Raw genomic sequence first — 27,201 nt, 5'->3', positions numbered from 1 at the left:
CTTTCATAGTTAAGTGTCTCAAGTCCTGGTACATAACAGGGCCCCAGTAAGTATTTGTTGAAAGAAAGAATAAGTGATTTGAGGCTTTTAGAACAAATTCTGAATTTTTAAAAATTTTTCCCCAGCTTTATTGAGACGTAATTGAAATATAACACTACGTAACCTTAAGGTGTATAACATGATGATTTGCTGAATTTTAAAATAGTAATTCACAAGTGGACATGAGCTTCTCCGTGTCTGCCTGAAGAAATGCATTTTTTAAAGACAAAAAATTGTTTTCTTTTTGTAATAGAAAACTGACCGGTGCCTTCAGTTCGATACATTTTCCTTCCATCGGACAACACGAGTGATTACACAATCAGAACCCGACAGGGAGAAACATGAATGAGAAAAACCCAAACCAGACAAACCAGCTGTTTACTACCCACCAGTGAGTGTCTGCCTGCTTCAACCAGTGGAATTAGCTTATTTTTTTCATTAAAAAAATTTTTGTTTTTTAATTTTGGAGAGAGAGTGAGAGACCACGAGTGGGAGAGGAAGAGAGAGAGAATCGTAAACGGGTTCCACGCTCAGCACAGAGCCCAACGTGGGGCTCCACCCCACAACCCTGGGATCGTGGCCTGAGTCAAAATCAAGACTCGACACTCAACTGACTGAGCCACCCAGGTGCCCCAGCTCATGTGTTTTGAAAGGAAAAGATCATACTTATTTATAAAGCATATATATTTCTCTATCAGGTGCCACTTTACTAACATTTAATCCTCATAGTGACTCCCACAAGCTAAGTATGGTTATTTCCCTTTTAGAGAGGAAGAAACTGAGACTCCGAGAGGTTGAGCATTAGGGCCGACAGTTGCAGCGCCATGAGTCAATGCCCCAAAGGTGGTGCTCTTCTCACAGGCCAGGCGGCCTCAGGCTTTCTGGATTTCCTCTCCCTGCTTTCTCGGTTCCTTGTTTGCTCTGGGATTTGGATGTAAGTCAATCTGGCTCAGCCCATGACCAGGCAAACAGAAGCACCAGCCTCCGACAGGGTTCCGAGCAAATACGCCAAGTCAGGCCTGTCCCAGGCTGGGGTATCCGGGCTGTACTTTGCCCTAGTGAATCAGCTCCATGGAAGCCAGGCGGTTGCAACAGATAACTGACTGGCTGTAGGTCTGAAGGCCAGGTAAGTCTTGGTAGATGTGGCGCCTGGACTTTGACATTCTCCAAGAGGAGAGAGACACTTGTGGGCCTGGAGAGAGCTGAAGGAAGCCACGCTGACGGAAGGTGGGAAGCCGTCTGAGCAGGTGTGTGGGGATGCTCGCTCCCTTGCTTTCTTTCTCTTGGCTCAGCTGTACTGTCAGAATGGGAAAGTCAATATCACCCTTGCTGGGGCCAGGAGGGTCACTTATGTGAATGTGGAAGTGTGGCTTGTCACTGGAGATGTGATGCCTTCACTTTGAGAATCTTGGGTGCCTTTCATTTGGAGTCCTTTTTTTTTTTTTTTTTAATGTTTATTTTATTTTTGAGAAAGAGAGAGCATGAGCAGGGGAGGGGCAGAAAGAGAGGGAGGGAGACACAGAATCCGAAGCAGGCTCCAGGCTCTGAGCTGTCAGCACAGAGCCTGACGCGGGGTTCGAGCCCACGAACTGTGAGATCATGACGTGAGTCAAAGTCAGATGCCCAACTGACTGAGCCACCCAGGCGCCCCTCATTTGGTGTCCATAATTATAACCTGAGGTCTAACCTATGAGAGTTGATATCTCAATAATAGAATGATGTGATTTCAGTGAAGAGATTGGGTTTTGTGCCTTTGTGATTGGAGAAGGGCTGTCTAGTGGATATATCTGGGGACAAGACAGGCAAAAGAGGCTTTCTTCTTGTTGAGTTTACTTGTGTCCAAATAGTATTGAGTTCTATAGACCTTCAGGGAGGACCCAGGTGCCCTTTCACTGTGTTGGGGCACTTGGATTTTGCTGGGATTTTTTGGAAAAAGCTTTCATCGCACCTGACTGTTTTCAAGGGAGGGGGCTGACACTTTAGGAAGGAAGGTGGGAGTTTTTCTGAGCTGTGATAGATCTGAGGTGGAAGGCACTTCTGTGCCTTGCCCTTCTGGTATGTTCTGCTTACAGCTCTTGGCTCAGAGCTGTGGACCCTGGCTCCATGGCATTCAAGCAGAGTGATATCTTGATTTCAACATATACCCTTTGACCTTTTGTTCCGATATGATTTTTTTTTTTTTTATATTAGGCTGGGAGTTTCAGGAGTGGGAGCAAATTAACCATATTTGATCCAAGTCTTTCAACCTAAAACAGTTCCCAGGAGAGAAAAAATGAGGTCTGATTGAGGTAATATATCCTCCTGCCATAAGAGAATCCCCAAGTCACCAGTAAGGGCTGACACGTGCTTTCTCTTTGGAGGCAGCTGGATGCAGGTTCTTCTCCGTGACACGGGGTGGAGGAACTTGGAAGGCAGTATGTCTTCAGAGCTATTTCTCATTTTGAAGGATATGTTGGGAAAATTAGTTTGATGCTAGGAGACCTCCAGATTTAAAAGTCTCCAGCCAGGAAGATTAGTGAGACATGGCTTTCTGGCTTGCCATGAAAGCAATCCCAAACTTGTCTCCCCTAGAGGAAGGGCAGGCAGGGCCACATCATAGGGCCCAGTTCTTCTAAGAGGTTAATTTAAGGATTCAGAAAAGATGTCTCTTGAGATCCATTTAAGCTTCTTTTTGTTTAGGAAATGTCTGCATCCATTCATACTGCCCTAATGTTATCTCTGATATCAAACACTAGCTACTTGTTTCATTGAACAATTACTATATACGAGGCAGTGTGTTGGGTACTTTTCATAAGTTGTCACTGACTCTGACAGTAACCCTGCAAATGAGTCGTTATGGTCCCCATTCCATTTCTCAAGGAAACTGAAGCTTGAAAAAAATGAACTAGCTAATAGGTGGCAGAGTTAGGATTTAAACTCTGGCCTGTCTCTATGCGCACTTACTTCTCTGATAGCAGGGGACCTCCACGGTAATTGTTGAATGAATAATTGCTGGTGGGGATAAATGAACAAACATGTATTTAGTTGGGATACTTTGATGATGTTTTGGAGCTTAATCTATGACTGTTCTCTGTCTCTCCTGCCTCCTACACCTCTTGTTCCTCCAAATATTCTTTTTAATTTTTAAAGCATCATCAGTATAATTGTCTAGCCTGTTATTTATTTCATGTGTCTGCTTGAGATTTTCCCCCAGATATCTCTGTATCACTGCCCAGGTGTTTTGTTTCAGATAAAAGATTTTGAGGACTGTAGATGCTTTATTCAGAAAACCTAATCAATCATCATGTTTGGATATAAGCCTAAAATGATGTTTTTTTTGTTTTTTTGTTTTTTTTTTTTTTTTGTCTGCAGGAACAGAAAATAATTACATAACTGAATAAAAACACGAGGGAAATTCTGAGGGTCAAGGATGGAATTTTGGGCTCCTCAGTGGCCACCTCAGCCATGGGGGAGGCCCACAGCACCATCAAAGGATCCAGACCGAGGGCTTCAGAGAGATGGAAACCATCGGCCCGTTCCTCGCTCTTGGTACAATGGAGAGAGGTACCATCAATGGCAAGACACGCACAGGAGCCCCCAGCCGCAGCAGGACCCCAGGACGGACAACCAGCAGCCCCATTATGCATCCAGGCCTGGGGAAAGGCGTCAGCCTGTATTGGGAGTTGACTATTATGAAGGTGGTTATCCCCGTCAGTTGTATTCAAGGTATGGCTCTCACGCTTGGAGTTCACCCAGCTCTCCTACGTGCTTCTCAGTAGATCGTTCTCTTCCTTCTTCCTTTTCCTTTTACTCTTCCTCTTTTTCTTCTTTTTCCTTCTCCACCCTATTACATTGACTTAGCCAAACACTTTCCCCTCCCAAATTCGATTTAGGTAACTGAAAATAGTATTTCCCTCCTTTTTGTTCTCTGGTGGGGCTTCTTAAAGAGGCAATCACAGCGTGACTGGGTATTAGGGCCAGGGCAGAAAGTAGAAAGAATGATGGATCCAAGATAGCAGATGAGACCCTTTGACTCGGGGACGGCAAAAGGCAATATTGGCAGATTATGGAAAATTTGTCTTAGAGCTCCTTATAAAAACTTCTCAGTGTTGTTCACGCTGACACCACCAGCACCAAGAAGAGACTCAGTGCCTAGAACAGTACTCAGCGTGTGACTGGCATACAGAAAAAATATGCATGGGATGAGTAAATGGGAACATTTAAAAAAAAATGAAATTGACCTGAAAGAAAGCAGGTACAAGCTTGTAGTCTCCAGGTTCAGAATGAAGAGGTCTCCGTGAGGTAATGCTAGGAGAATCTGGAATTCCTGTTCGTGAATCCCGATTGATAACATAGGATTTAATATTTTATGGGATATTGGAAGTCATGTATGTTTTACTTCAGCTTTTCCAGGTGGAATGATATTTACCTGCCTACAGATTTCGGGTTGAAATTATGACGATTACTGTAAGCCTTTGCTCCATGAAATATTAAAGAATTCTTAGTTAATAAAAAGACTAACAACGTGACATTCTTTCCTCAATCTGTTTTGTATTGTTGACTTCTCAAAGAAGGTATGTCGAGGACAGAGGCAATGAAAGCAGTCAGATTTAAGAGAGTCCAATGTGACTTCTTCATCTCATTTCCATCTGTAATATGCATGGGACTTACAATGGAGTGTTGGGTACCTACACAGTCATCTCAGGAAAGGATATTCTTTTTTTTTTACATAGCATATTTATTTATTTTGAGAGAGAGAGAGAAAGAGACAGAGACAGATATATAGAGGGACAGAGAGAGAGAGAACACATGGGGAGGGGTGGAGAGAGAGAGAATCCCAAGCAGGCTCCGCACTGACAGCACAGAGCCTGACATGGGGCTCGAACTCAGGAACCGTGAGGTTGTGACCCAAGCAAAAATCAAGAGTCAGAGGCTTAACTGACTGAGCCACCCAGGTGCCCCAGGAAGGGGTATTCTAAGATAATTTCAGGGCAGGGTTTTCTAAAATAACATCATGTATTGTTGGATGTATGTATTTGAGGAGTAGGGGAAATCAAAGAGAATGAGACACTTGATTTTGCTCTAAAAATCCCAGCCTTGTTCTGAAATAAAGGCCCTCCTCCTGCTGATTCTGGATCTTCTGTTTATAGGATCTAGAATTAACTGCAATTTTAAAGCGGGTTCTAGACTGAGGTCACAGATTTGTCCTCTGAAGTTATTTAGTTTGTCAAGTCCTCCATTGGTTTCTCTTTTTACCATCCTTGAATGACTGACCTTTGTGATATTTTAGGCCAGGCATTGAGGATCCGTATCAGAGCTATCATTCTCCAACCCTGAGGGAAGAATATGCTTATGGAGATTATTACTACCACAGACCCCCGCAGCAGCTACAGGAAGAAAGAGGTATGGAATAATCTCCGAAGAGCCTTTGGGGTGGTGCAGCTGATCTGGTAGACAGGGCGTGCTCAGAGCCTCGTCTTGGCCATCCTACTTGGCTGAGGTAGAACCCCTGTCCCCACCCACTTCTTCCTTGGCCAGATGAGGCCACAGCAAAGACACTACTGCCAGATGTCTTGAGGGGAAGAGACAGAAAGGAGTCATTTTCCTTTGTATGTGTCAGTGATAGCCCTGAAACTATCATTATGTTACCAGTGTCATGGCTAGTTCGTACTTCGTCCACATTTTTTCCTCCACTCCACGTTACAGCCAAGATTACAGTCTCTGACCAAGTAACCGTGAAGTCAGTTCTTAACAATGAAGTTGTCAAGCGTGTGGCTGGGCTGTGATGAGTCTGACCGTCATTTACCTTGAGGGTGGCAGATATGCACCCACAGGAATTTATACTCTGCCAATACTGAGGCTTTAGGTATGTGTCGATGGCAGCTTCTGACCTGCCTGCAAAGAGAAATCTGTTTCAAAACTGAGAACGCACACCCATGATCCCCATGATTATACAATTGTATGGAGCCAAGGTGGTTGATTCAGGAAGGACTGAGGAGCGTTCTGTTGACTCCCATTGTTAGCGCTCACGTCTCAATTTTATTCAATTTGGCAAACATGTTTTTTTATCTCTGGTGCTCCGGTGACTCAGCCCCACAACTCGCTGCTGTCTTCCTAAACTTTTAGGAATGGGAAATGACCTGTCTTGATCTTGTTTTCTCTGAGGGTGCAGTGCCAAGGCGAGAGAGTCCTTATATGTGGCAGGAAGATCACCGAGATCAAAAGTACCTCAGTGAGCATCATCACGAAAACCAGAATAGTCTGTAAGTGTGAAAGGAGAGGCCAGCTCAACACGATCCAGCCAAACTCACACTCTGTTAGGCAAGTCTATGGAATCGGGTGCTCGTCTCTGTCTCCAGAACCCCCGTCTGCTTCTACTCTGGCCACGGGGTTGTGGGAGTAGCCCAGGGTGGCCCAGGCCAGCTGTCGGTGGAGTCTTAATTCTGAGAGGCAGCTCTCAAACTTGGGGTCAGCTGAGTCCTGTGAGGTTACTTGAGGTCCACCCTACACGAGAGCCTGGATTCCTTATTGGCCTCAGAACAGATGTGGCTTGGCCGAAGTTTGCAAAATCGGGTCCTGCCCGAGGCTGGGCTGTTTCTCCTCTGCCCACTCCTGTGCGCGGAGAATGGGATAGCCCCCGGGAAGGAGTGAGCAGAGAAGAGCATTTTACACAAACACCTGTTCTGGTGTCCTTCGGCCTGGTGCCTTGACCGTGTCTGACCGACTCACCAACCCAGCTGCTCTGATTTGAGTCATTACAGGGTGTGAGGCTGCAGAGACCAGCCCTTCTCCACAGCGTTTGGGTTACTTCCAGTAACTGCACTGTGGAACCCAGAAGCTCCCGTTTCTCTGGTATTGATAGATTGGGGTGGCCGAGGGAGGACAATGCTCTTCCCTATGGCACACAGGCCACCTGACACTGCCCACGCTCTGCAGCAGAAGTCTGCAGCTCACTCTGGCTGGCTTGCCCAGGACCCCCCTCACCTGCTCCTGTGATTTTGCTGTAGATCCAAGAGTCGGAACTCTTATAAAGACAGTCCTGCTTCTAACACTAGGCCGGAGAGGCCTGGGGACCTGTTTCCGGAGAGTCTGCTAACGGGAACCCAGAAGAATGAGGTAATCTGAAGGGACACGGGGGCTGGTGGACTGTGACAGTGCATCATACCAGACAATGAAATAGGGGCAGGGCAGGGCCCTTGGGAGTGGGGGTGGCCAGTGGCCAGAGGTCTGAGCGGTGACATCGTCCCCTTTCTATGGAGCCTCCACTCATACCTCCTCCTTTCCTTGCCTTCCTGGGGCCCTGATCTGGCCCTTTGGCATGCGTGTGTGTGTGTGTGTGTGTGTGGCTGGATCAGGAAATGTCACCCAGGTCACTCTGAGGTGCTGGCAAAGAGGAGAGGCTGTCACCGGTACCCCAGTGGACTGGCAATTTGGTTTACCCAGCAAGTGGGGAGTTGCTAGACTCTCTGAATTCCGGTCTGAAAAGCAGAGCTTGGAACCTCTCTTGACTCTTCCAGTGCTCGCTTCTGAAATCTTACCGCGTATACCAGCTGGGTCACACAATGGCGTTCTTATATATTTTAAAAATAAACTTTTAATTTTAGAATAATTTTAGATTTTTGGGAAAGTTGCAAAGATACTGCAGAGACAAGCTATTGATTTTTGACAGTCTTATACCAATTTTGTTTCCAAGATTAGATATGTATGATTTTTGAGAACATTTTCTCCTGTATACCTAAGGCTTAACAGTGCAGGGTACAGACTATGTGATATATGCCCATGGTATCATCAGAGAGCCTAAATCATTTGTCCAAGGTCACAGCAGCTAGGTATCGATAAAACTGGGATTTGAAGATTTATTTTTTAATTTTTTTAAATTTTTATTTATTTTTTTTAAAGAATTTTTTTTTTAACATTTATTTATTTTTGAGACAGAGAGAGACAGAGCATGAACGGGGGAGGGTCAGAGAGAGAGGGAGACACAGAATCTGAAACAGGCTCCAGGCTCTGAGCAGTCAACACAGAGCCCGACACGGGGCTCGAACTCACGGACTGCGAGATCTTGACCTGAGCCGAAGTCGGACGCTTAACCAACCGAGCCACCCAAGCGCCCCTATTTTTTTATTTTTAAGTAATCTGGACGCTGTGCAGAGTGTGGCTTGAACTCACAACCCCAAGATCAGGAGTCTTATGCTCTACCAACTGAACCAGCCAGGCGTCCCGACAAAACTGAGATTTGAATTCAGGTCCCGTGGCCTCAGGGCCTACACTCTTCCCACTAGGCCTTAATTCATTTTTTTTTAGCCAACACCTGTCAATTAAATGATCACTTTTTTTTTCTTTCAACACATCCACATGCAGTGTATTTATTTGAAAGTTTCAATTTTGTTGCTTTGAAGGAACACTCGAGAGGACCATTTCTCTGAAAGTGCTTCTGATCCTTCCTGTGTGTTTTTATTATCTTTAACTTCCAGCCATCGCTGGCCAATGAGTCCAGCCTTCTCCGGCAGCATGAGTCTGGTCTCAGCTCTAGTGCCTACGAGCTCAGTCAGTACATGGGAGCTGACTCGGAGCCCTACGATCCTGTGGCGTCGGCAGCTTGGAGTCCAATTCAGGCTGGTGGGTACTGCCATGATCTAAGCAACTGGTTGAGTCTTGTGAGAAGAGGGCTGGGTGACAACCTCTTGGAAAGTCACCCTTCCCCTGCACTTCCAAGAGTGGACTGCGGCTGCCCTGTTTACTGCCAGGAGTTTCTCCTGGGCAGAGAGGCCACTGAGGCTCCATTTCTCACCTTTTCTCTTGTACTGGAGATTGCATCATAGCTGATTCTTGGAAGGGAACCCGGCTTGTAGGCGTCAGGATCAGGCTGGGAGGGGAGGCGCCCGGATGTACTTTTGTATAACAGGTGAAGAGAGCGAAGGCAAGAGTCAGTTTGGTAAAGCAAGGGCAGGCCACAAAGCATAGTTGCTTTGTCTGGATGTAGGATACCTGTCATGAGTATTCGACTATGAGAGCCAGAGTCCCCAGCCTCTCGCCATCGCTGGGAGTCTGGGCCTGGTGTTTTGCCATTTGGACCAAACTAGCAGATTCTCACATTATATTCTGACATATTCTGAGAGGCTTAAATCTGACTTGTAGCATGGGCTGCTGCTGCTTCTTCTTCTTCTTCTTCTTCTTCTTCTTCTTCTTCTTCTTCTTCTTCTTTTAAGTAAATGTTTATTCATTTTTGAAAGAGAGAGTGTGAGTAGGGAGGGGCAGAGAGAGAGAGGGAGACAGAGGATCCAAAGCAGGCTCTGTGCTGACAGCAGACAGCTTTATGCAGGGCTTGAACTCATGACCTATGAGATCATGACCTGAGCTGAAGTCGGACGCTCAACCGACTGAGCCACCCAGATGCCCCTGCCTGGGCTTCTTCTAATTATGTCACCTGCCCTGAGTCTTATCCTGGCCCAGGTGGAATTTGGAGAGAAATATGTCAGTGGTGTACTTCTAAAGTAAAGAAAAGCAGCAGCAGTAATGCTAACAGTGTCCACGTGTCTGTCGGTCAGAGGATGTCTCAGCAGCTGGTCCCAAGGCACCCATGAAGTTCTACATCTTTCATGTGCCTGTGAGCTTTGGGCCAGGAGGTCAGCTGGTGCGTGTGGGTCCCAGCTCTCCCAGTGATGGACAGACGGCCCTTGTTGAACTGCACAGCATGGAGGTAAATGAGATTCTGTGTCCCGGAAAGCTGGCATTCTGCCTTCTGCTTTCCTTGACCTGAGTCTGGACATCTCCAGCAATGGGATGCCCTTGTGGGGAACTGAATCAGGCATTCCGTGGTTTGGGGTATGTTTTGTGAAAGAAAGGTAGGGATCTTCTCTCAAAGGAGTGATGCTAGATTTGTTTCTCCTGAGATGCTATTAGCTCATTTTCGACAACTGGAGAACTCACTTTTGTCCTCCTGTGTTCTCCACAAGGCACTGAGCCACAGCCCAGGGCCACAGCCATGGGTTCTGATATTGGACTTGACTGACAGGGGCTTTGGGTGGATATAGTCTGGGACACCAAATATGATTTTTTTTTGTTCCAGATTATTCTTAGTGACTCTGAAGAACAAGAAGAGATGAGGACTTTCTCAGGACCCCTGATCAGGTAAATTATCTTACGAGCTGCCAAGTAGGGCTTTTGAACTTACAAAATCTGCCTGCCCAGATCAGCACTTGGGGGATTTGTTCTTGGCTTCCTTAAAAGAAAATGTCTATCCCCCTTGGAGTAGAATACTCTGTGCAACAAGATTGAGACAAATGTGGCCTGGGCCATTTTGACAAACAATTTGCTAGCTGAAGGGCAGAAAGAAAAATTAAGATTAAAAATCTGAGAACAGTTCTGTTTTGCAGGAGCTACGTGGTAGGAGGTTTTAACATTCTCCGCACTTAACAGGTACTGGCAGAAAAGTGGAGCACAGCCTGGGAAATCATAGACAAGTGGATCACAGTGGAAAAAAAAATTCTTGCCTTTTTCTAGAGAGGACTAGCATAGTCTGTGTTGAGTTATTGGACAGTGTGCAAGTCTGCCCTCTGCAGGACTGAGCTAGAACTGCTTTTAAATTCTTAGTCAAGTTTCTGATAAATATTTAGGGCACTCTGGTGGAGAGAGTCCTGGCTGGAGTCAAGAGGAGCTGGGTCCTTGGCCCACTCATCCCACTAACTAGAGGTCTCAGGGCAGACAGATCAGCTAGTCTTCTTTGAGCCTTAGTTTTCTCTTTCAGAAATGATGTAACACTGGTTGTGCCTACTTTAAGTGGTGGCTTTGAGACGCAAGTGAGATAATGCATATGGAAGCCCTTTATGTATCATCATCGCTATTCTATAAACTTATCCTGAAGCTTCCCCCTCCAAGGAAAGCCCATAGTATTTTGACAGTTCCTTCAAGTAAAAGTGAGTGTCAAATCTATTTCTTACACACAGGTATACAGATGGGGGATAGAACGTTGAGCTGGCTGTGTGGACACTGGGGGTGCTGGTCCCAATTGGATTGATTTTATTTGAATGACCTGGAGCAAATAATATTGCCCATTTATTGAGCACTTAATATACGTTGTTAATTCCTTTTATATGGAGGTAGTTTTATAAGGTGAGACGTGGCAGGCTAGATTTAAACGCAAGGTGGTCTGACTCCAAAGTCTGTGCCCTTGCCTGCTACCCTGGGCAGGGTACCCTGTGGGTCTCAGTTTCCTCATCTGTAAGTCTGTGCCCTTGCCTGCTACCCTGGGCAGGTACCCTGTGGGCCTCAGTTTCCTCATCTGTAAAATGGGGAGGGTGTGTGAGAGAATTTCTGAAGTCCCTTTCTGTTCATCAAGGAAACTACGGACTCAGTGCCCCAGCCCTGGGTTGTCAGGCTTCTATCTCAGTCCCCCCACCCTCTACTAGCACCCTCCCTCTGTACAAGGAGCCTGCAGTGCTGTGAGGCGAAAGAGTCTGCCCCTCACCCTTTGCTCCCTGAAATCTCTCCATAGGGAAGATGTACACAAGGTGGACATCATGACATTTTGCCAGCAGAAAGCAGCTCAGAGCCAAAAATCTGAGACACAGAGGAGCAGAGACTCAGCTCTACTGTGGCAGTTGTTGGTTCTCCTTTGTCGACAGAATGGGGTAAAGTATTATCACTCCGATGGGTGAGCAGGTGCAGGCTGGATTGAAATTTAAGTCTTTCAGGGATAGAGAGGATTCGGCTTATGACATGATTATAAAAGATAATGTTAAAGAAGCAACAAATGGCCCTAAGTGGGAAAAAATTGCTCAGATGTCAACGCAGTTTGCTAAAGATGGTCTTTTCTCTGCCCTTCTCCCTGGCCTGGGGTTACTGTACCAACCACATAACACAACTGTAAGAGTGGGCCTATTTCTGGTAATCTTGGTGGCTCCTGACAGGCAGAAAATCACCATGAGAGAGTGAAGCTGAAGTGTGAAATACAATAGTCCAAGAAAGGGCTGTCTTGTGTTTGGAAGTTGACCTCCTCATGAAGACGGCAGGTGCTCTGGTGCCCTCCTTCTTCAGCAGGGGCTGCCGGCCCGAGGACAATAGGATTCTCCCTCAGGATGACCCTCTTTGCCTCGCAGTCCATGGTGGGATCTGACATCGCGGAGCTGCTGATGCAAGACTGTAAGAAGCTGGAGAAGTACAAGAGGCAGCCGCCAGTGGCCAACCTCATCAACCTGACCGACGAGGACTGGCCGGTGCTGAGCTCAGGGACCCCGAACCTGCTCACCGGGGAGATTCCCCCCAGCGTGGAGACGCCTGCACAGATCGTAGAGAAATTCACTAAACTGCTCTACTACGGCAGGAAGAAGGCAGGTGTGGCCCTTCCATGCTTGTTTTTAAAAAGTAACTACGCCCCCATCGCTCACCCCTCCTCCAATTATAGGAGTAATTTATACTCATTTTATAGCACCTAAGAAGCTCAGAAAGGTGTAAAGAAAAAAATTATATAGGCTTACCATTAAAAGCTAACATCTGGGGGCGCCTGGGTGGCTCAGTTGGTTAAGTGGTCGACTTCGGCTCAGGTCATGATCTCACAGGTCATGAGTTCAAGCCCCACATCTGGCTGTCTGCTCTGAGCACAGAGCCTGCTTTGGATCCTCTGTCCCCCTCTCTCCCTGCCCCTCCCTTGCTCTCTCTCAAAAGTAAATAAACATTAAAAAAAAATCTGTTAACATCTTGATATACTTAATTCTAGCATTTTTCTATGCACATATATTAAAGATAGAATTAAATTACATATGCAATTATTTCTATTTTTTCAGTTAAGATTTTATGGTGTAATATTCCCATGGTATTAAAACGTACCATTTTAACAAATGGACAATATTCTATGATATGAATTTTAAATATTTTATTGATCTAATACACTGTTTTTGAATATATAGGCTATTTATAATTTTGTCACCCATTATAAATTACACAATTTGAACATCTTGTCATATAAATCTTTGGATTATCTTCTTGTTTTTTTTAGGATAGATTCCTAGAATGGAACTATAAGTTAAAGGGTACGCACTTTTAAAAGCTTCTTCACATATACACTAAATTAGTTTCCAGAAAGTCTGTTTATAAATGTTATCCTCACCAGCTATATCTCAGGTATGCCTACCAATATTGAATACTTTAATTCAACAGATGAAGAGATGCCTTGTTTTTTTGATATGTAAATTAGATGATTTTTATTCTTATGTTATTTATTCAAAAAAATTTAATTGAGGTATATGTGACAAAATTGCAAGATATTTAAAGTGCACAATGCGATGATTTGATGTACAAATACATTGTAAAAGGATTTTCCCCATGGAGTTAATAACATTAATCACCTCATATACTTACCTATTTTTTTATGCCTTGTTTAATTTTGAAGTTGAACTCACATTTTACAGAAGTCTTAAAGAGAGTTTAAATACTGGAATATATAATTAAATCAATTTGAATCACTATGATTCAAAACTCAAAAGATAAAAGGCATGTAAGAGAAGAGATGATGCCCCCACCCTCTCAGCCTGTCTCTAAAACAGGCTGTCTCTAAAAGATCCAGAGATGTTTTCTGCATGTAAGATTATGTTCTCCTTTTGTTCCTTATAGCTTACCATATATTATTTCTTTTTTTAATATTTTAGTTTAAAAAATAAAAAAATAAAGATTTTTTTTTTAAGTAATCTCTACTCCCAGCATGGGGCTCAAACTTAACAATCCTGAGATCAAGAGTCAAACACTCTAGTGACTGAACCAGCCAGGCGCTCCCATATACCATTTCTTCACCTTCCTTTTTCCATTTAACAAAATATCCTAGAAAACACTCTATAACATGGTTGCGGTTGTTTTCTGTAAAAGGACAGACAGTAAGTACATTGGGTTTTGCAAGCCATGGGGTCTCTGTTGCCACTACTCATATCTGCTATTGTCTGATAAAAGCAGCCACAGACAATATGTAAATGAATGGGTGTGGCTGTGCTTTATTTATATACATAGACATTTGAGTTATACATAATTTTCATGTGTAATGAGGTGTTATCCTTTTTTTTAAGTTTATCTTCAGAGAGAGAGAGAGGGCACATGGGGGAGGGGCAGAGAGAGAGGGAGAGGGAGAGAATCGTAAGCAGGCTCTGTGCTAATGGCGGGGGGGGGGGGGGCTCAACTTACCAACCGTGAGATCATGACCTGATCTGAAATCAAGAATCTGACGCTTAACTGACTGAGCCATCCAAGTGCCCCAGTGTTATTATTTCTTTAATTTTTTACCAATCATTTAAAAATGTGAAAAGTTATTCTTAGTTTGTGGGCTGTACCAAAATGGGCAGTGGGCTGAATTTGGCCTTCAGGTCACATTTTTCTGAACCCTGTTCTTTATAATATATAAATATCTTCCTCCTTATTTTTATGGCTGCATAGATTTCTAAAGATAAATCATAATTTATTTAATAAAACCCTGATAGATTGACAGATTATTAACAGTCTTTTGCTACTACAAATAGCACTGTGATAAGGACCAATGTCGTTTGCTGTGTAGGAGAATATACATATGATTTCTAGAATAGCTTCTGGAAATGGAAGTGTTGAGTCAAAGGGTACATGGCTGGAAATTTTGAGAAGTATCAACAAATTCCCTTTTTTAGAGGTTGTACCAATTACTCAATGAACAATATATGAGAGTTCCTGTTTCCCTACTCTTACCAATTTGGTGTTTCCAAGCTTTTCATATGTGCCAATCTGAAAGGTTAAAAAAAAAAAAAAATATATATATATACATATATATATATATACATATATAAAATTTAGTGGAGTTGTTCTTTTCTCTTGTTATAAATGAAGTTGAATATCTTTTAATCTGTGAATTAAAATTTTTAAAAATATTTATTTTAGAGAGAGAGAGAGGGAGAGTGTGCATGTGCGCATGAGTGGGAGAGGGGCAGAGAGAGAGGGAGACACAGAATCTGAAGCAAGCTCCAGGTTCTGAGCTGTCAGCACAGACCCTGATGGGGGGCCCAAACCCATGAACTGTGAGATTATGACCTGAGCTGAAGTCGGACGCTTAACCGCTTAACTGCTTAACTGCTTAACTGACTGAGCCACCCAGGTGCCCCTAATCTGTGAATTATTTTGTCATGGATCTTCTATGTTGTTCTGTTGGGTGTTTGATCTCTATTTATTGATTTGTAAGAGCTCTTTACTTTTTAAGGACTTTCTGTACGAAATTACTTTTGTGGGGTGATATTTAGAAAGGCTTTCCTACTTTAAAACTAATTTATGAAAATAAGTTTCAAATACTTTTGTGACTTCACCTTTACATTTGAATATTTAATCTCTGTTTATCTGTACATGATGTTATATTTTATTTTATTTTTTTCCAAAATTTTATTTAAATTCTAGTCAGTTAGCATTCAGTGTAATATTGACTTCAGGAGTAGAACCCAGTAATTCATCACTTATACATATAACACCCTGCATTCATGTGATATTATATTTTAAATGAGTGGTAGACATGATATTCAGTGAAAATTAGTGGGATCATATGATAACCATCCTCCTGTTCACTATATAGTAGGGACCTGGAGTTTCACAATTTATTTATTCGGTAAACATTTGTCAAACAGCCACAACTTCTAAGGCATTGAATCCAGTGGGGGATACAGAAATAAATCAATAAAAATCTCTTTCCTTAAGAAAGATTAAGTAATGACCATAGCAATAACAATAACAAAAGCAAATATTTATTTATTTATCATTATTATTTGTTAATGTTTATTCATTTTTGAGAGAGAGAGACAGAGTGTGAATGGGGGAGGGGCAGAAAGAGAGGGAGACACAGAATCCGAAGCAGGCTCCAGGCTCTGAGCTGTCAGCACAGAGCCGGACGCGGGGCTCAAACCCACAAACCGCAAGATTGTGACCTGAGCTGAAGTCGGACACTTAACTGACTGAGCCACCCAGGCGCCCCAAAAGCAAATATTTAAAAAATGCTTTCTATGTACCAGGCACTTACTTAACATCTTACATGCATTGTCTCATTTATCTTCATAGAAGCCCTGTGGGTTAGGTTCTATTCTTGTTTTATGTACTGACAAATGAGGAGAGTTAGTAAGTAACAAAACCAGGGTTCAGATCTAGGCAGCCTGATGTCTGAACTTGGGCTTCTGACCATCCACTGCACCACCTGCCATACCTATAGCCCCAGAGGTGAGCAGGGGATAGAAGGAGTACTCTGGGGGCTCAGAGTGGTTCATGAGGAACTGGAGACCAAAATGTCTTTAAAACCTTTATTAATATTGACTGGGGTCTCATTTCTGGCACTGTGTCAGATTAATATCCTCAATGTAAGTTCTCAGTTCACTTATTCCTAAATTATATTTTTGGAGATGCAAATTTTTGAGCAAAGTGGTGATTCCCAACCAATTATTAGTAATTCCCTTAAAAAAATACTGTTGTGGGGGCACCTGGTGGCTCAGTAGGTTGAGTATCCGACTTCAGCTCAGGTCATGGTCTCACGGTTTGTGAGTTCGAGTCCCATATTGGGTGAGCTCGAGCCCTCTTTGGGGATTCTCTGTCTCGCCTTCTCTCTCCCTCTCTCTGCCCCTGTGGGATTCTCTCTCTTTCCCTCTGCCCCTTGCTCACTCACACTTTCTCTCTCTCAAAAATAAATTGAAAAAATAGAAAAGCTATATTTATAAAAAAAATACTGTTGTGAATTAGTTTAACCTATGTAAAGAGTAACTCAATGTCATTTTTGCTTGTAGTGGATATGAAGTTGAATTTCCTAATTGTGGTTGTTTAAATTTGTTCTCTCCCTTTTCAAATAAGATAGCATGGGAGATGTCAGGATGATCAAGGAAATTTGTGCTTGGAAGTGGAGTTACCTCATTAGTGACTTCCTGTCCAAAAAATCGCATTATTTGAGGGCACTAAAGAAATTATTAATACCAGGTCAAAACCTCAAATATATAATTCTGAAAATTGAATGAAAAGGTGAGTGTGAGTGTGTGTGTGTTAAAACTTACAGCCTCTAACCCATCTCACCAAGTTAATGGTGTCATTAATTTGGCATATGAAGTTGATAGATAACAAGCACTAGATAGTTAACAAGCAATTAGTTATAATATTAGGTGGGGCAGGTCGACTGCTATGCAAACTGGCTCAAACATGGTGGCAGCTACTTTCTATTCATGTGGGCATCCTGGGCAGGTGAGCAGAACGGTGGGTCAGCCCTTCTTCCCGGAGTAGTTCAAGGCATGTAGGAGGCTGTACCACCTGAGCATATAGTCTATATGGAATGAGAAGCCATCTTCATTCCAGCCAGCCAGATGAGGAAAAGGGCATGGGGGACCGGGCACAGGACTTCTATGCACCAGATCTGGATGCAATATGGCCATTTCTGTTGCCATTCTAGAGCCTGGAACTCAGTCACTTCTAGGTGCATGGGAGGCGGGAAAATGGGGTGCAGTTCTTTGCCCAGGAAGGGGACAATGGCTTTTGGTGGGGAGCTAACAGTCTCTGCCACAGTTGTTAAAAAAGAAACCGTTCCTGTAACACGCCCCCATGAATGTCATCTTGCTACCTGTACTTTGAGACTCAGTCCTTGGGGCGCGGTGCTTCTCTCGTGTTCGGTGCTTAGATTCGTAAAAGTATCATGTGACTTCTGCTAAAGAGATAAGGCTGACTGGAAGCTATGTTTGAGGGGCAGATGATGAAATAGCAGAATGTATTTGATAAAGTGAAGGCTGGAGAAGGGACATCTTAGAGAGAAATAGGCACCCGTTCTTCCTTTGTCCCTCTCACAGATGACGCTCCGAGCTGGGAGCCCAGCTTGTACAGCTCAAGGGCAGCAGTACCCAACCATCGACATTTGTTGTTTGTGGGAAGGTGAATAGGGCCATGCTGACTGTGACGTGCTTTTGTTTTCAGGAAGCCTTGGAGTGGGCCATGAAGAACCACTTGTGGGGCCACGCTTTGTTCCTCGCCAGCAAGATGGACCCAAGGACCTACAGCTGGGTTATGAGTGGGTGAGCAGGCCACTGGCAAAGAAGACCTAAGGAGCAGAGAGCAGAGAGAGGCCCGCCAAGGGAGGGAGTGTTGGGAGGCAAATGCAGGATGTGCTGGGAAGCCCCATGCACCAAGCATCCTTCCAGTTTTTCTCTTCTGACCTGGACCTAGCATATCGCTTCTCCAGATTCTTACAACCTAGACATGGACACATTCTTTCTACCTGCTATGTTAAATATTCAGTTTAGTAATATTTCTCAGGGTCTGAGTTTCCAAAAATTGCATGGGTTTCTGCAATCCGGTAGTTCTCTTTGGGAGGGGCTGTTCTAGATAGTTCCATCAGTGAGGGAATAGGTGACCACTTAGGGTTAACTGACAGAGCTTTGGGTCTGAGAGTTAGTAGCTGTCTACCACTGAGTCTTGCAGTGGGGGATGTGGGTGCTGAGAGGAAGGTCGGGATATGGGGGAGCAGGAGCTGTGCTAGGAACAGGCTTTATAGGACAGGGGATTACAAGCAGAAGTCTTCATCTAGGGCAGGGGACATGACGAGACTGAAGGAATGTGTTTAGTCAGAGATCATGCCAGCACACCGAGACCGGGAAGAATGCCCAAACCAGGATGAGACAGGAATGGAGGCTGACCACATAGCCAGGAGTTTGGAATAAGGGGAATTAAATGGGGGGGGGGGGTAGGGGTGCTGGAGAAGGGTTCCTGAGTAAGCCCCTCCAGCTGCAGCCAGATCTGTGGGTTGGCAGGGATAGACATGTGTTAGGGGTGGGGAGGGCCGGGGGGCCCTCCCATAAGGGGCAGGCTTGGATCAGACCGTGAGAAGGATGTTCCCTCAAAATGTTCTCTTCCTGTGTTAGTCGAAGCTGTGAAGCTGTGAACCTCTCAGCTTGACTTAAGTTTAAATTGGCCATAAATTGGCTGTCGGGCAGATGGCTGAGAAGATGGTACCTCCCTTCAAGGCTGCCACACTACCCTTCTCCACCACAGCCTCCGTGGAGTCTCTCTTCTACTCTAACCCTCAGTCTTCCCAGGGACTGGTAACACCTCTGTGCACTTCATTATGTTCAGGATGGTGAGGAACCCTGGAGTTTTATTATGATAAGCGCTCTGAGCTCCCGAGGCAAGGGTGCTATTAAATAAAAGACCGCGTTCTTCCCCCGTCCTATAAAGCCTGTTCTGAGCGACGATTTTCCTCTGGGCTTTGGAAATGAACATCCCACAATCCCACATTGTAGCATACATCTCTGCGACAGATTTTTGCCTTGGGCCATTGATTTTTGATGGGGCCCGGTGAATTGTGAAAAATATCTCTTACTGAGTATGCTTAAATCTCAAATCAGCTCTAGAGCTTATTATATCCTTGTTAAGCATATCCCACGGTTTGTCATCAGGAAGATCATTTCTGGTCCCTGTTCTACGCCTCTTTGGTTACTGAAAATGGCTATTTAGTGCATGTGAGTAAACGACCCAGGCTAGTCACGAGCCAGAAAACCAGCCCTGGAGGCTGTGGGCGTGGCACGAGGGGAACTGCTTCAGGGGACTAGAAGTTGAGGGTGACTGGGTAGGAGGGGCCCGCAGAGAAGATGTTTGGGTTAACTGCTGGGGCTCTCTAGGGATCTCTGAGATGTGCAGCATTTCCGTGACAAAGAAGACCTATAGAAATGGTTACTGGAGAGTTGGGGCATCAGTGCCAAAGTGCAGAAAACACCCCCCAACAGAGAGCCCCATCTGTGGTGGAATGAAGATCCTGCCGATCCCCCCAAAGTGGGAGCCAAGCAGAGGCACGGCAGAAAAGCAAAGAGAAGTTCATGTTCCGAAAGAAGCTGCTGAAGTCAAATAGAGAACTACGGGGGGTTTGCCCCGCTGGCAATGGGTCAAAGGCTCTCTCGGCTTGGTCCCCACTAACGGTCGTCTCTCTCTGCAGCTTTACCAGCACGCTGGCGTCCAATGACCCACTGCAGACCCTCTTCCAGTTCATGTCGGGGAGGATCCCACAGGCAGCCACGGTATTCTTTGTGACAGACCTCCTTCAATACCCCAGTGTCCTAAGGGTTTTGGGGGGGGGGTGGGGACAGCTCAGGAACGAGGTGATGACTTTAAAGATTAAAAATAAGTGGTAATTGCACCTGGCCCAATTCATTCATATGATTTCATTTAATACACAGAGGAAGGAATTCCTACCCCCGTTTTACAGAGGTGGGAACTAAGGTGCAAAGGTGTCTTATGACCATAGATCACTGAGCGAGGAGCAGTGGAGCCAGGATTGGCTCCGTCTGTCTGATTCCAAAAACCTTGTCATTTTCACAATACCATAGCTGCCTGCTCAGTGTGCGTGAATAGCAAGAGAGCCAGACTGTCCCCAGGCTTCCTGCAGTAAGGCCACCGTTCTTTCCCCCCCTGCACATCCATCCTGCAAAGTTGGACATATTTGGTCTTACATGCTGTCTAGAGTTGGAGATGGCTCAAGTCTGAGGCCAGCTTGATAGTTCCCTATGAAAGTATCTTTTTTCCCCAAAGTATCCTTCTTTACCTTTGAAATCTAGTAACTTTACCAGGATGTATTGGTGCTGTCAGAGCAGTTTTGTTTTTTTTTTTTCTTGGGACACAGCATACTGTTTTAATACGTGCATTCATATTTTACCTTTCAAGGAAGTTTTCTTGCGTTATATCCTTCGATATTTGTTTTGTTCCATTATTATTATTTTTTTTCAGGAATTCCATATGTGCACATTTCATATAGATATGAACTATTTACGTATACATGTACAGATTATATTCTCTTTAATTAAAATTTCTTTCTTTCCATCCTTCCTTCCTTTTCTTCTTTTTCTTCTTCCTCTTCTTCTTCTTCTTCTTTTTTTTTTTTTTTTTGCTCTTCTCATTGCCATCCTATGTGTCCCTTCCTGTGTTTCCATATTGATGAAAGAGACACTGTCTCTTAATTTTTGTGCCAGTTTTATCTTGATTTCTCGGATTTTTCTCTCACTTCTTCCCTGAGCTCTGCAGGTCACATTGGCCTCTTCCTGTTGTTGTCTTCTTCCTGAGCTCTTATCACTTAGCATTAGTGATAATGCCCTTGCTTCATAGAAGAAATTGTTTCGTGATTTTACTTAAATTCATGATGAAATGTTTGGTGATATCTCTTTGTTTTGTGGTAACATTTTTCCAGTGAATGTTCTTTCTACCTTCCATTAGTTTTTCATATTACTTCCTTTCTTCTATCTTTACAGTGTATTTGTACAGATTTTGTGCTTGTTCCTTGACAGGAGTTGAGTCTTCCCTGGGCCAGTAGTTTCTGGTAGGTTTGTGCTGGGGAGGGGCCAGGGCCACATTGCAAGCTATCTGGCATTTCCCACATGATCTGGGGTTTTCTGTGGGTATCTGTGTAGCCTTTCCTTCTCCTAAGTCGGCAGAGATGGCTGTGGGATCCTCTCCTTCTGGAATTCTCTCTCTGCTCCCTCCTGCACTCTGTTCAATTTCCACTACCTTTGGCAGCCTTTTCTTATATTTTGAAGTTTGGGTTTTTGCTGTCACCCAGTTTTAATGAAAATGGACTTCACATTTTTGCTTTTCTGTTCTTCTTATTGCTTGGGGACGATTCCTAGAAAGGAAAAGAGAGATGATGACTTTCATGCCCCATCATCAAACCCACTGGCTATACTGGAACATGGAGTGCTCACAGTTCAGCGGAATGCCATGCACCGCCATGACGGTGCATCATGTCACAAAGCACTAAATGCAGGAAATTATGTAATCAACATATGGTCCACTGGGTCTCACTGCAGTGGTAGAGTTAACTAAATGTTCCCTGTGTTTAGGTGAGAAAACTGAGGAACAGGAAGTGATGTGCCAAGGCGGTATTTGATCTCAGTGTTTGAGAGTGACCTAGCATCTGGCACCCAGGAAAAGGCTGGCTGTTAGTTACTTGGAATGAGTGGAAAAGACACGGCGGCCGGAAAACCCAGATGTAGGCTTCTATCACAAGTTTAACCAGAGCCTGCTCCTTGCTGCTCTGTGAGCTTGGCTTTGTTACCTAATCTCAGAGCCTCAGGTTTTCCTCTTTGTGGGCATTTTGATGCCTAAGCAAGAGAGTTATTGTGAAGAGTAAAGGAGAGAGAATATCTGAGCAGATCAACGACGATGCTTGACCCGTTGGAGTTAGTCAGGTGTATGCTCTCTCTTGCACACTCTTTCTCTCCATACGTCTGCTTTACAGTGATTTTTTTCAAATCACCTAGGGAAGAGATAGAAGAATGACTTCTAAATGTTTGTTCTTTTCAGCAAGGATTTTTCTTTTGCGCGTTCCTTTCGTTAGAGCGAGAAAGGGCCTGGCTTATGCGGGGATAATAATAGTACCCAATGCGTGTGACCGTTCTAGGAGAAACGCTTAGCAGCGGGTATGGTTCACGGTCAGAGTGCAGTAAGAACTGCTCTTCTTGTGATTTATCATCATCATCACCCTCATTTACACTGCATTGCCCAGATAAACAAAGAGTAACTATAAAATGGAGTTGGATAAAGCATCTTTTGTTCCTGGGGATAATTACAAAGACCAAATAATTAGGGATTGTTTTGACTTCCAAATCTTAGCTATCACTATCGATCTCTTGCTCTACCCATTCCAATAACAAACTGGAAGATGGACTGGTCTACAAATCACCTCCTTCCTTTTGCTGGGCTTCCGTGTGTGTGTGTGTGTGTGTGTGTGTGTGTGCGTGTGTGTGTGTGCGTGTACATCTGTGTATATGCACCTATGTATAATTTATAAAGGGCAAACAAACTAAGTGCAAAGCACTATGCTATGTGCTTTACCTAGCTATCTTATTTCATTATCAACAATAACTGTTATGTAGAATATAACTCATATTATGATCTCCACTTAAGAGATGAGGAAAAAAGGTTTTGAGAAACGTGCTCAAAGTCACACAGCTAGTAAAAAGGCGGGATGCCAGTTGAATCCAGGGCCTGGGTTGTTTCTGTGATGTTCTATTGCTTCTTTATAGATATTTCCTGTCCTAAAATTCCCCTTCATTCCGGAGAAGGGAAGCCCAAGCCCCACCATTTGTGTGGGGCATTTCCCCACTTCCAGGGTTCTGTGTGCACCCTGCTGCCCCCTGGTGGAGCTCTGCTGCCCTTGCATTGTCACCAGAGGGAGCGGGCAGAGCCCTCAGCTGGGAGCAAGATGAACGGGGACTGGGTGCGGGGCTGGGCCACTTGGCCTGCTTTTCTCCAGCCGTAGGAATTCAACTTAATAGGGCTGTGAAAATTAACTGAGGTCATGTGTGTGAAAGTCCTTTGTAAAACCAGAAAACACAAGCCATTTGGTAAGGTATTAAGGGGCCTAGGGTTGCCCTGACTTCTAACAGGCTGATGTGGATTCTGCATATGAACCAAGGATGTTTGGTCTTCCTTCTCCCACTGAAACATCAGGGTTTGTTTTGTTTTCTTTTTCTGGATTTGTCCCTAGCTGTTGGGGTCAGGGGTACCAGGAAGAAATTTGAAAATCAGTAAGTGATCAAAAGTGTCATTTTATTTACCTATAGCCTGAGGTTCCTACGAATGCATGTATGCGTCCGTGTCTGTCTGCCTGCCCATCCTTCCAGGAGTCTTGTCTTTTTGTTTGTTTGTTTGTTTGTTTTAAGTTTACTTATTTATTTATTTTGAGAGAGGGAGAGCAGAGGAGGGGCAGAGAGAGAGAGAGGGAGAGAGAATCCCAAGCAGGCTCTGCACTGTGAGTGCAGAACCCAAGCAGGGCTTGAACTCATGAACCGTGAGATCATGACCTGAGCTGAAGTCAGGAGTCAGATGCTTAACCGACTGAGCCACCCAGGAGCCCCAAGTCTTGCTTTTTAAAAGGAGATCTGGAAATCAGTGACTGGCAGCAATGCAGGTGGCAGAAGCCGGCCTTCCCCGAACTCCTCGAAACCAGGAGACAGACAACAACGTTCTTCATCCACGTTGTGGCCCGTGATCCTTCAGCCAGTAAATCTTCCATTTTGTCTGCTGCCTTCCAGTGCTGTGGGGACAAGCAGTGGGGAGACTGGAGGCCTCACTTGGCCGTGATTCTGTCAAATCAGAGTGGGGACCTGGAGCTGCATCAGCGCACAATTGTCACCATGGGGGACACTCTGGGTAAGCAGAAGCCAGCCCTGCCCCCTCCTCTCCTCTAGGCTGTGTCCAGGCCACTTTACACGTCTATCCTCAGGCTTTTAGGTTCTGTGCAGGGCCTGCGTCTGTGCCTCAGGCTTTCCTCTGACCCAGAGGCTCAGTGTTTGGGGGTCGGAAACTCCAGAGAAAGGAGTGTCATTCTTGTCTCTCCGTTTCCCAGATTTTCTGCTGCAATGCAGTCCAGACCCCTGAGACTCGGGCTGGGCTGCTGCGGAGGCTCCCCTCAGCAGCTGGTTTTCTATCCCTGGTCAGATTCCCCCCAGGATGGAGCTAACACACAGGGAACCTCGCCTCTTGTTATGGTTAGCCGCACGGCGACCCAGCTCAGCCAGAGAGGAACTTCTATTTTTGCCTGAACTACCCTGAGTAATTGCGTAGGCTTTACTTTTATTATCTCTCAGTGAACGTGTGCCTTATAAACACTTAGGGGTTACAGAATGTTCCAGACCGGAGGTTCTCAAATTTGGTCAAGGGGCTGAATGCCTAGAAATCATGATACTCTTTGTTAACTTTGTGAAATATTGCTCTGTTAAACGGAAAAGAGCGATGTGCAAGGTAGCACCAAGTCAGACAGCAGGTGGGTCAGCGGCCGATGGTTAGAAAGGGAGGCGGGTTTTGTTTAGTCCTTCCTGGGCACCTGGCCCTGTGCTGAGTACGTCACCTACTTGAATTAATTCAATTTTGAGGTAATGGAAAATGTATGGGAGAACATTCTGAAAATGGGAACAGGCTGGTCATTATTGGTAGTTTTTATGAGCCCTGCGAAAAGTTTTCTATTGTTTGATTTTAGCAGAGGAAGCATTAGTGCCCCCAAGGAGTCTAATTTAAAAAACAGCTACTTCTTTGCTCAGGTGTAGGCATCTGCTCTCTTTTCACCCTCAGGAAGGACTTAAAATGCTTAGAAAATTCCTGATCACGAATATACTAGGAAAACACGAATCAGTGATGTATTCTGGCTGAAAAGAATTGAAATGTAATGTCCGAAGCCAAAAATGCTGGTGGGAGGGGACAGTGGGGTTTGGGGCCAGCGACTCTGGCCTTCCCTCCCCCTAGGATTCTCCCCTCGGACCCCGAGCCCCCTCTGCCATCTCTCTCCCACCCGCCCCGATGGTGGGTCCCCACACAGTCATGTTCCGTGACTGGGCCTTGCTCTCCTCCTCCTGCAGCTGGGAAGGGGCTGGTGGAAGCAGCCCACTTCTGCTACCTCGTGGCTCACGTGCCCTTCGGCCACTACACCGTGAAGACAGATCATCTGGCCTTGCTTGGCAGTAGCCACAGGTAGGGTCTCCTCGGGGAAAGGGAATGGGAAGGACGGTTTCCAGGGAATTGTTTGAGGGAGGCCTTGTTGGGTCTCATGGCTCTACTTTCCATTTTCTTGTATGCATTTCACCTACTGCTGCTCCCCTCCTCTGGGGCTGTTCTGCACAGATCTGGGCAGGGAGGTGTGCCCGGTGGGAGCCGCATCACACCTCCAGGGGGCCTCAGGCCCCAGCCCTGCTCCCCAAAACTGCGTGTGGGTCTTTGAGGTGTATTGCCCCCTTCTGACCACTTGGTGGCGCCCTGGCTCCATGACCAGACATTATCTCTTAAGAACTGTCAGTGCGATCGATCGGGGTGGCTTGAGGTTCTGTATTAGGCAGCCCTGGGCTTGTCTCAGAGTCAGCTCTGGGCAGAATTGGAAATTGCAAGAAGTTTATGTTTACTCCTTACACCCCTACACTGACGGTGCACAAACTACTCAAAGTCCAGCCTGTTACTTATTCTTTGTTGGCCATAACGTTAGCGTTTTCACACAGAAGGATCTTTTTTTTTAAGTTTATTTATTTATTTTGAGAGAGAGTGCGAGTGGGGGAGGGGCAGAGAGAAAGGGAGCGTCTCAAGCAGGCTCCGCACCATCAACGCAGAGCCCGACGCAAGGCTCGAACTCACGGAACTGCGAGATCATGACCTGAGCTGAAGTAAGAGTTGGACGCTTAACCAGCTGAGCCTCCCAGACTCCCCTTCACACGGAAGGATCTTAATAAGCCTGTAGACAATGAGTAAATGGACAAAAAAGATCGGTTTGCTTCTTAGCAGTTCTCCATGTTCTGGATCTCTCTTCCCCGCCCCCCCCCCCCACCCCAGTCATTTTATTTGCACTATTTCCTTTAATCAGTACAAATTTATCCTATGAATAAAGTATATGTTTAATCTTAACTTTATAGAGGAGGGAAACCAAGGCACAGAGAGGTTAAATAACTTATCTAAGATAGCACAGCTAGTGTGCAGTCACGTGGGACTTGGAATTCAGGCTGTGAGGCTGTGAAGTCCTTTCAACTGTTGTGCAAAACTGCCTACCTCTGTGGAAATGTACAGCCGTGGCCAGCTCTCTCTGGGTCGTGGTCTCTGACAGCATATAGTGGGCTTGTCAGAGAAGACCACCTGTGCCAAATGTGACAGTACATGTGCACGGGTTAATTCGTCTCCCTCCTATGTTTATATGGTACAAGGACATTTCTGGAGATAACCTGTGGTGATCGAGATTTCACACAGCACGCCAAGCCGTCAGGGCCCGTGGAGGGGTCTGGTAGCCCCTGGGATCACATTTGGCCAGCCCACTTCCTCATTGCCTCATTGGCGGAATGAACAGCCAGCATAGGGACCGTCCTTTGATTTTTGGCTCAGCTGTTGTCCCCATTCTTGGCCATGCCTTCTTTTCTGGGTGCTCTCGAGAGCACCCTCTTATGCTGTTTTGTTGGGGCCAGGAGTGGCCTTGCATAGATGCACGTTCTAGGCCTTCAGGGCACTAAGGTGAGCTCTCAGCATGTTAAAGAGCAGGGCCTAGTGCCCTTCTGAGGAGGAGGAAGGTCAGTTTGCCTTAGGTGACCCTCCAGCAAAGAAGGTGGAGGACCCCCCTTTCTGCACTTCTGGTGCAGGGCTCTGCTCTGTTCCTTCCCCAGCCCCAAGGAGGAGAAAGAGGAGGCAAAACATTCACTCCGGAGGCCCCCAGTCTCTTTCCCATCTTGG

The 27,201-nt window shown here is 45.2% G+C and overlaps 1 protein-coding gene across 1 annotated transcript in view; it reads left to right on the top strand.

Annotated features, from left to right (window-relative positions):
• The first annotated feature begins 366 nt into the window (after positions 1-366).
• Positions 367-27,201, top strand: part of LOC102957083 (protein transport protein Sec16B) — a 41,264-nt gene continuing 14,429 nt past the window's right edge. The window contains exons 1-14 of the mRNA XM_042976570.1: positions 367-430; positions 3,391-3,744; positions 5,309-5,421; positions 6,191-6,281; positions 7,026-7,134; positions 8,493-8,637; positions 9,567-9,718; positions 10,088-10,149; positions 11,513-11,648; positions 12,117-12,347; positions 17,941-18,038; positions 19,952-20,033; positions 24,042-24,159; positions 25,362-25,473. Coding sequence (XP_042832504.1) covers positions 3,449-3,744; positions 5,309-5,421; positions 6,191-6,281; positions 7,026-7,134; positions 8,493-8,637; positions 9,567-9,718; positions 10,088-10,149; positions 11,513-11,648; positions 12,117-12,347; positions 17,941-18,038; positions 19,952-20,033; positions 24,042-24,159; positions 25,362-25,473 — 1,745 coding nt within the window. The 5' untranslated portion in view covers positions 367-430; positions 3,391-3,448. The remainder of the gene's footprint in view (positions 431-3,390; positions 3,745-5,308; positions 5,422-6,190; positions 6,282-7,025; positions 7,135-8,492; positions 8,638-9,566; positions 9,719-10,087; positions 10,150-11,512; positions 11,649-12,116; positions 12,348-17,940; positions 18,039-19,951; positions 20,034-24,041; positions 24,160-25,361; positions 25,474-27,201) is intronic.

This window comes from Panthera tigris, chromosome F3 (assembly GCF_018350195.1).
Source record: "Panthera tigris isolate Pti1 chromosome F3, P.tigris_Pti1_mat1.1, whole genome shotgun sequence".
In the NCBI taxonomy this organism is placed as follows: Eukaryota; Metazoa; Chordata; class Mammalia; order Carnivora; family Felidae; genus Panthera; species Panthera tigris.
This window is presented reverse-complemented; position numbering and strand designations above follow the sequence as displayed.